This window comes from Myotis lucifugus, unplaced genomic scaffold (genome assembly GCF_000147115.1).
Source record: "Myotis lucifugus unplaced genomic scaffold, Myoluc2.0 scaffold_297, whole genome shotgun sequence".
In the NCBI taxonomy this organism is placed as follows: domain Eukaryota; kingdom Metazoa; phylum Chordata; class Mammalia; order Chiroptera; family Vespertilionidae; genus Myotis; species Myotis lucifugus.
In genome coordinates this window covers 562,953-571,812 of record NW_005871345.1, presented here as the reverse complement: position 1 = coordinate 571,812, position 8,860 = coordinate 562,953, and the positions used below count along the sequence as shown (strand labels likewise).

The following is an 8,860-nucleotide window of genomic DNA, read 5'->3' as shown; positions in this document are numbered from 1 at the left end:
AGGTCCCTACCTGCCTTAACAGCTAGCATTCCTCTGGGGATTACCTAGTTCTTCAAGAGCAAACCAGTTTTAATCCATTCTTGCTCTCAGAATGAAGCCTCAAAGACTCCATGGGGGCAGGCTGGAACTTCTACCTTCTACCCTTTGTGTAAGCATTGGAGATCTGTCTCTATTTGTATCTACTCAGTTGCCCCTCCACCCACGCAGCCTTTGATACTCTTTTTCCATCTTTCCCCAAAGGAAAATGATTAAAATCCAAAGACACAATATTATCACTTTATTCAGGAGATAGCTGTACATAAATTTACATAAATCGGCCACACTGTCCAGAAGAGATTCAGTCGTTGTAAACAAGGAGGGTGCCCAAATGACTGCAGTGTTTCGAGCAAGTGTCCCCACACTCCCTTGAGTGAAGATGGTCCCAGGTGGAGGCGGTCCTTTTAGCAGGAAGAGGAAGCAGTGCCAGTGCACAAGCCGTGCCTCCTGGCCTGCCGACATTCAGCGGCAGGCTTTGTTGAACTCCTGGAGTGCCCAACGCCTGTTCTCAGTTGTCTGCTTGAGTTGGGTGTACTCTTTTACCAGCTTGTCAAACTCCTCCCCAAGGACCTCATAGGTGTTTAGGACCTGTCGGGACTTCTCCATGTCCTGTTCTTGTAGCCGAATGGCCCCTTCCAAACGGTCCCTAAGAGTCCGGGCACAGAAGATACAATATAAGAATCTGGCTCCTCGGAAAGTAGACAAGAATGAGGACATGTTAAAATGAATGAGTTTAGAGAGTATGGGAACCAGCTCTGAATAGCTGCACCAAGCTCTTAGGAGTTCTCACCTAATGAGACGATGAACTTCTACTTTCTCAGCAGTGTAAGTGTCAGACAAAATCTTTAGCTCTTCCATCCTGACAGAGGAAAGAAAGAAATGTGAAGCTGAGGATCTCTGACAGCAGCAGAGTTAGGAACGGGACATAGTACCTGCCAGGGTCAAAGGTGTGGGCTGAGCAGTGACAGGATAAACAAGGTCACTCTGAATTCCTGAGCAATATTTCACAGTCAAGCACCTATCTCAGAAAGCTTTCAAATAAAAGAATAAAGAATGTTGAAAAGCTTTGGGGTAATCTGAAGGCTAATACTGCTGTGTGACATTTACTGGATCCCACAAGGTGCTAGGCATGTTAGAGGAGGAGAGATGAGGGTAGGGGTTACAGGGGGTGGTGTATCCCTTAGCTCCACAGGGGTCATAGCTCACCTCAGCTTAAGGATCATGGCACTACACTTGAACTCCAGGTACTGGGCGTTGATGCGGTCTAGCTCAGACTGAGTCTTCAGCCGGTGCTCCTGAAGCAATCTGTGCAGCAAGGCGAGGCAGCGGAGAAGCACCTGAGCCCCCAGGAGGCAGGAGGAAGAGAGCAGGAAAGAAGGCAGGTCAGAAATCCTTGGCTTCCCCAAAAGCGCCCCTGGGGTCCGGGTAAGAGAGAGGAGGCTACCCCACTGCTCCAACAAACCTGGGAGTAGGTGGCACTCTTCTTCTCCAGCAGCACCACCTGCTCCTTCTGCTGGCTCTTGGCATCCTGGCACTGCTGCTTCTCACTCACCAGGATCTCTGCCAGTTTCCATACCTTTGCTGCCTTCAGGGTTTCATGGTCTGAATCTGGGCAAAAAGTCAGAGGACTGGACAGTAAAACCCTAATTGCTACGGACCTTTTAAGGCCATTTTTCAGTGCCCCTGTCCTACATCTAGACCTAGGAATTCTGTCTTCATCCAGGTTTTCTTCTGATGTCCTGTTAAAAATGGCCCAGTTCTCATAATTGTCTTCACTCTTTAATTCCAGATTTTGCCCTTAATTCTTAAGTCATAGAAATAAAGACAAGGGGAACACCTAGCCTGAACTTTCCTCCCTATTCTATGCTGATTCTCCTGAGAACTAACTCATTCTTCCCTGCAGCAAGAGGACCTCTGCTGAATAAAAGGTCCAGCTGGCATAGCTCAGTGGTTGAACATGGAACTAGGAGGTCATGGTTCGATTCCCAGTCAGAGCACATGCCCTGGTTTGCAGCCTTGATCCCACTGGGGGCGTATAGGAGGCAGCCAATCAATGAGTCTCTCATCGTTGATGTTTCTATGTCTCTCTCCATTCCTCTCTAAAATCAATAAAAAAATATATTTTTTTAAAAAGAGTTCTCGCAAAATTCCTTGCTTTTATTCTACCAGCAAGGAAACAAACAACTCCAATGTCTCCAATGCTTCCCAGCTTCTGTCCCAAATCTAAATTCAAATATACTGTTCTCAAAAGAGCAACCCAGGAGTCCTGAGGGCCGGCTATGAACAGAACACAGAGAGCCAGCACTCACCGGAATTAGGATCATGGTAGCAAAGCAGAGTGAAACATTTCTTCTTGAGTTGCTCCTCCACTTCCAGTGGGAGCCGAGCTCTCATCCACACAAAATCCTATAGTCACAGAAACACAGAGATACAAATAGACTGTGAGAACTAGGAAGATTCAGCCAATGAATACATGATGACAACAATCTCAATGATAACCAAAGGAAATGCATTAAGAGACATCAGGGAACCCTGGCCAGTGTGGCTCAGTTGGTTGGAGCGTCCTCCAGTATATCAAAAGGTGACAGGTTCCATTTCAGAGTCAGGGCCCATACCCAGAGACTGAGGTTTCAATTTCTGGTTGGGGTGAAACCAATCGATGTTTCTCTCTCTCTCTCCCTTCCTCTTGCTAAATATGTTTAAAAAAACAACAACAAACCCACAAAAAACTTATGTGGCTCAGTAACTTGGGCGTCATCCTATATACCAGGAGGTTGCCCATTCAATTCCCGGTTGGGGCACATGCCCTGGTTGAGGGCTCCATCCCTGATGGGGGGTGTGGCATGCAGGAGGCAGCCCATTGATGTTTCCCTCTCACATCGGTGTTTCTCTCTCTCCCTTCCTCTACCTAAAAAAAATCAATAAAAAAATCTTAAAAAAGACAACAGGGAGATTCATTTAAAAAAATGTAATGCTTTTAATAGGTGGTTAAAACTATCAGGAGATAAACACAATACACAGCCAACACTGAAAAATAGCTATACATGCAGAGCACTGTTTATAATAGCAAATGCCCGAACAGGGAGATTCATTTTTAGCCTAACAAATTAGCAAAGAATAATATGACTGTACAGATCCCATACTGATGAAAAAGAGTGGGGAGGTACGGGCACTGGAAACACCTTTCTCGAAAACAGTGTGTATCCTTTGACCCAATGATCCCACTTTGAGCACTAATCCTTGGGAAATAATCATATAAGGGCAAAGACACATATGAATTAGCATGTTCATCAATGTGGTTTCTAACAGCAAAAATGTGGAAACAACTTTAAATTAATATCCATCAATAAGGTAAAACAAATTATGCTACATCTATACAATGGAATCCTGTCAGTTACTTAAGCCAATGATATAATAAGAATAATGAGCACTAACTATGTGCCTGGACACTGTGCTAAGAGTGCTTTAGGAAGTATCATCTATTTATTGACTTGAAAACAAGTCCAAAATATATTAAGTGAAAATATATTCTCTATACAAGCATGGAGGGTATAATACTATGTCAAGTTGTATTATTTATTTCTAGATGTAGTATTTCAGCTTTTACTTTCTTCTATGTAATATATTTCTTATTTATTTATGTTTGACCACCATGAACGTGTACATTTTTATAAAAACAATAAAGCTTAACCAAACAATGTTCAAATACACAGGAGAAATTAAGCCAATATTTGCTCGTTCCCAACCTCTGAGGGTGGCATGAGCTCCAGAAGGTCTGCTTTCTCCAGTCCTAGCAGTGGAGGCATCACCCTCTCCTGGCTAGGACCTAAGAGCTGTGTTAGTTGAGTCACAAGTAGCTGCTGTTCAAGGGTCTCATGAAACTGAGAAGAAAAAAACAACAAGAGGTTACTATAAAACTTCCTTCACTCCACCCCCTCCATCCTCATGAACCAGTTCTTCACACATTTCAAAGTCCTCAAATATGTCATCCTCTTCAGATAACTTCCCAGCTGTCAGTGCCTTCTCCTGTTAATCTTTCTTTTCAAAACCCTGACAAAACACCCACCTCTTCCCCTCATAACTACAGTCCATTTCTCTAGCCATTACATGAAGCTCCTACTTCCCCAGATCATATAATCAGATGAAGCCATAGTTGGCCTGCTCATTCCTATGGTAACCAACCTCTACTTCATCTCTCCTGCCTCACCTTTTTGTCCTCAGAAGTTAAATCTGTGTCTTGTATCTTCACATAGTAGTCCACAAGCAGCTCTTGGATGACTCTTTGTAAAATCTCAGACCTCAGCCATGTTGTCTTATGCAGTCGAACTTCCTTCCATGCCTAGAAAATTTAAAAAATCCCAGGTAGGAACCTCTCTCTTATAATATTTTTCCTTCCTCTTAACATCCCTTCAATTAGGGCTCTTACCTGAGCCTGTTCCTTTGCCAGGGAGAGGCTTAAGCCACTCTCGTCCACGTGTTGTGAGAGACTCAGCAGCAGTTTGCTGAAGTGTGGATTCTGTAACAGGTCCTCTTCACTCAGGTTACAAGGAGGAAGCTGTCTGCTGCACACTTTAATGGGATGTCCCCCATTGGGACAAAAAGCAAAGAAGGTATGGACTCTTAATTTATACAATTGAACATAACTCTTAATATTAAAAACAACAACAACAACAAACAACCCAGGTTTTTGGTAGGAAAGTTTCCTAATTCTAATAAGATTTTAAAATCCACAAATAGCCCTACCCGGTTTGTCTTAGTGGACAGAGCGTCAGACTGCGCCCCAAAGGGTCCTGGGTTAGATTCCAGTCAAGGGCATGTACTTTGGTTGCAGGCTCCTCCCCAACCCAGGCCCTGGTCCGGGCTAGTGCAGAAGACAACCAATCGATATGTTTCTCTCACATCGATGTTTCTCTCTCTCTTTCCCTCTCTCTTCCACTCTCCCTAAAAATCAATGGAAAAATATCCTCGGGTGAGGAATAACAAAACAAAACAATCCACAAATACCCTGGCCAGTGTGGCTCAACTGACTGAGCGTAGTCCCATGCATCAAGAGGTCACCAGTTTGATTCTGATCAGGGTACATACCCAGATTACAGGCTGGATCCCCTGTAGGGGGTGTGCAGGAGGCAGCCAATCAATGTTTCTATCTCTCTCTCCCTCTTCCTTCCTCTCCCTCTAAAATCAATGAAAACATTTTATAAACAAGAATTCGGGAATGAGTCTCTAATAAAAGTAAGATCTTAGAAAATGGAAATACAGTTGAAAAGCATGAGACAAATCAATAAGGGACCCTTTAATAGGGATCACCCCAGTCCCCAAAATGGCTCATTCACACCGAATAACTTAGAGTTCTTGAGGAAGGGGGAAAAAAATGCATGTAAAGTCCCAACTTTGGATATGATATCTAGTCACATAAGCGACTTTTCTTAGGAGTAAATTAAAAAAATTTAACTAACCAAATTCTCCCTATTGTAAATAGGGTTGAATAACCTATGGATGCAGAACAGCACATGCCTGAGAAAAAGTGTAAGAAACTGGGAACCTGTCATAATTCCATATGTTCAAGGGGCTTTCTTTTTTTTTTTTTTTATATATTTTTATTGAGTTCAGAGAGGAAGGGAGGAGACAGAATCAATGATGAGAGAGAATCATTGATTGGCTGCCTCCTGCAGGCCCCCTACTGGGGATTGAGCCCACAACCCAGGCATGTGCCCTTAACTGGAATCGAACCCGGGACCCTTCAGTCCACAGGCCGACACTCTACCCACTGAACCAAACTGGCCAGGGCAAGGGACTTTCTTTCCATTTCTTTTCTGAAGTGCTTTCTGCTGGAGGCTTCTGTTTTACTCCCACTTACCAAATACTAAAATTTTCATTCTTTGGACCATCACACTCAAAGTCCTTTCACCATCATACTCAAGGTCCTTTTAGAGAATAAGAAATCTCTCCCCCTACCCCCCAAGGCAGAAAGATCAATATGGAAATGGTGAAATATAGAAGATTCAATTCTTTGAAGGATTCAAGATATAGAAAGGACTTGAGAAATGGAAAGAATTCAAGATATTGGAAGGATCTGAGATTTTGGAGACCAAATATTAAAGAATTCAAGATATAGGTAGAAAGGAAGCATTTAAGGAATTTACTGGCCACCCTTATCTTCTGGATATGGTTGCTCACACAGCATGGGAGCATCTTGAATTTTTAGTCTATTGCACAAGCAGACACTGACCAGGAATCAGTGTAATCTGTTTTCCAATAAGAAAGTGTTGAAGAATTGTCATGTATCCTAATTTCCTTAGAAACGTAAGCTTCTATGAGAGAAACCATACTGGTGAGCATTATAAGTCCTTTTTTTTTTTTTTTATAGAAAGTAAGAACCTGGATAAAACCTCTCTGCATAAGTCATCAAAACCCTTGCAAATGGCTATTCTTACCTTGTTGGAGTATTTCCATCCCTTCTCCAGGTGAACAGAAATCCCCAGAAGCCATCTGATATTCTTATCTTTTGAATCCATCCAGAGAAAACAAAAAGATGAGTTGGCTGGCTGCTCCAGAGAAAACTACCTTGGGTTCAAATGTCTATTGTCCACAAGCTGGGGAGGGACCTCAGGGATGCCTCTTAACAAGGAGGGACTATATCACACATCCAAGTCCCAAGCTCTTATACAAGTTTTATAGACAAACAGACTTATCATCAGCAAAACATTTTGCATTCCAAACACATAAATGTTTTCACTTGTTATAAGCTAAGAGGGAGCCTCCTTAAGAAAGAAAACTTTCCCATTCACTAGTCTAAGCAGGAGGATGTCCCCTCTCTCCACAACTATTTCTAAGTTAAAACTGAGCTGCTGCTTCTCAGTTATGAGTGAACTGGGGAAAAGGAAAAAAAAGAAAGAAATCAAAGTCTACTTTTCCCCCTTCGAATCACTCAGCTATTAAATTCCACAATAGTTTCTTGCACGTCTTTAACTTGTCCTTTCATCTAAGATGTGTTGGTAGTTTTTTGGTTTTTTTAAAATTATTATTAATTCCAGAAACACCCTTCAGGAGTAACAAATCATTACACACTTGAACAACTGGATTTCACATAAGAGCAGTAGTAAAGAGCACCTGGAGGAAAGAGCATAAGAAGACAGACAGGGCCCAGCCAGCATGGCTCAGTGGTTGAGCATCATCTGTGAACCAGGAGGTCACGGTTGCATTTCTGGTCAGGGCACGGGCCTGGATTGCAGGCTCAGTCCCCAGAGTGGAGCATGCAGGAGGCAGCTGATCAATGATTCTCTCTGATTATTATTGCTTTTTAATATATTTTATTGATTTTTTTTACAGAGAGGAAGGGAGAGGGATAGAGAGTTAGAAACATCGATGAGAGAGAAACATCCATCAGCTGCCTCCTGCACACTCCCTACTGGGGATGTGCCCCCAACCAAGGTACATGTCCTTGACCGGAATCGAACCTGACACCCTTGAGTCCGCAGGCCGACGCTCTATCCACTAAGCCAAGCGGGTTAGGGCTCTCTCTGATTATTGATGTTTCTATCTCTCTCTCCCGCTCTCTCTGAAATCAATAAAAATAAAAAAATTTTAAAAAAAGGAGAAGACAGACAGGGAGGTCAGTGCCAAAAGAGTAATGCAACGGTGTAGTTAACGCAGCTGAGGCCAGAGCATAGAGTACACTGAAAAGAACGACATCAGTACAAATGGGCAGTGATGGGCACAGTTTGGCCTCTGGAGACAAACATTGTCCCTTGACATTATTTTCCATTTTGCTGCTTCAACCCCTCCTCTAAGGTATCAAACTCCAAAGGACAGCGGCGCCTCCCAAAGCAGAACAGACACAGAAGGTTATGATGATGTAACATTCCACGTTCACAGAACATTGGGTTTACTCCCTCGTCTGATGAGAAGTAACATCAAAGTAACTACTCATTTGTTTTGTGACACGGTCTGGAGGGGGACGCAGCGGAGGAGTTGGGATGCTGGGGCTTCATCTGCTCAGCCATTGTTCTGTGTGAGTGCTAGGGAGATGGTTTTCTTTGTGCCAAATGTCTTCCCACCTGCAAAACTGAGATAACAATTCCTGCCTCGGAGAGACCGTAAGAATTAATGGCACAATCTACTACTGAGGTGGTAAGCTCAGCTGACCGAGGCCCGCAAATAAAAGCTATGCAGACAAAGTTCACTCACAAAGATGAGGACCGCCCTAAATTTCAGAAAAGTCCGCAGTCACGGCCTCCGCGGGGGATCTGCCTCCCGGGGGTGGGAGTGGGGGTGGGGGTGAGGGCTCTTCCTCACCGTTTTTAAAGGTGAGGGGGCGTGGACCGTGCGGCCATCAAGCTCGATCCCCCGCCCGCTGCCCTCAGACGTGTTAAAACGCGGCCACTGGGCCCCAAGCATGTAAATGTTCTGACTCAGGCGTCTTCTAAATTCTCGGAGCTGTCTTTACACGCTGCACTGAACGTTGAATTGATTTTACAGGTATTTTCACAAGATGTGACCCTCACAGAGCCCGAGATGAATCAAAATGCGGAGCGCGTTCTCCGGCGCCTACTTCCCTTCCGCCTGGGCGGCCACGGAGTCCCCAGGGCGAGGCGGCCTCGGCCCGGGACTGGCCGGCAGGACCCTCGGGGGGTCCTCTCCCCGCCCGCCCCCCGCCCCCCGCTAAAGCAAACCTGCGCCCCCCGGGCGGCCGGAGCTCCCAGGGCGGTGCGGAGCGAGCTCCGGGCTCAGCAACTTCCCCCGCGGCCGGCGCAGGGGCGGGCGGCACGGGCTCCGGAAGGTGGGGCGGGGGAGGCCGGAGGCCGCGGGAGGGCGAGGGGGCGGG

At 45.0% G+C, this 8,860-nt stretch overlaps 1 protein-coding gene across 8 annotated transcripts in view; it reads right to left on the bottom strand.

Annotated features, from left to right (window-relative positions):
• Nucleotides 1-264: 264 nt before the first annotated feature.
• HAUS4 (HAUS augmin like complex subunit 4) overlaps nt 265-8,860 on the bottom strand; it is a 15,901-nt gene continuing 7,305 nt past the window's right edge. The window contains exons 1-11 of one of the 8 annotated variants that reach the window (XM_014465482.2): nt 8,709-8,836; nt 7,963-8,043; nt 6,471-6,538; nt 4,463-4,605; nt 4,244-4,375; nt 3,783-3,917; nt 2,346-2,442; nt 1,499-1,644; nt 1,243-1,373; nt 827-895; nt 265-682 (exon numbers count right to left, since the gene is read on the bottom strand). In XM_014465482.2, the coding sequence (XP_014320968.1) occupies nt 499-682; nt 827-895; nt 1,243-1,373; nt 1,499-1,644; nt 2,346-2,442; nt 3,783-3,917; nt 4,244-4,375; nt 4,463-4,605; nt 6,471-6,525 (1,092 nt within the window). In that variant the 5' untranslated portion in view covers nt 6,526-6,538; nt 7,963-8,043; nt 8,709-8,836 and the 3' untranslated portion in view covers nt 265-498. Of the gene's footprint in view, nt 683-826; nt 896-1,242; nt 1,374-1,498; nt 1,645-2,345; nt 2,443-3,782; nt 3,918-4,243; nt 4,376-4,462; nt 4,606-6,470; nt 6,539-7,146; nt 7,169-7,493; nt 7,524-7,962; nt 8,258-8,331; nt 8,654-8,708; nt 8,837-8,860 lie in introns of those variants that run through there. The other 7 variants (XM_014465481.2, XM_006100072.3, XM_023763691.1 and 4 more) reach the window with 7 other exon arrangements.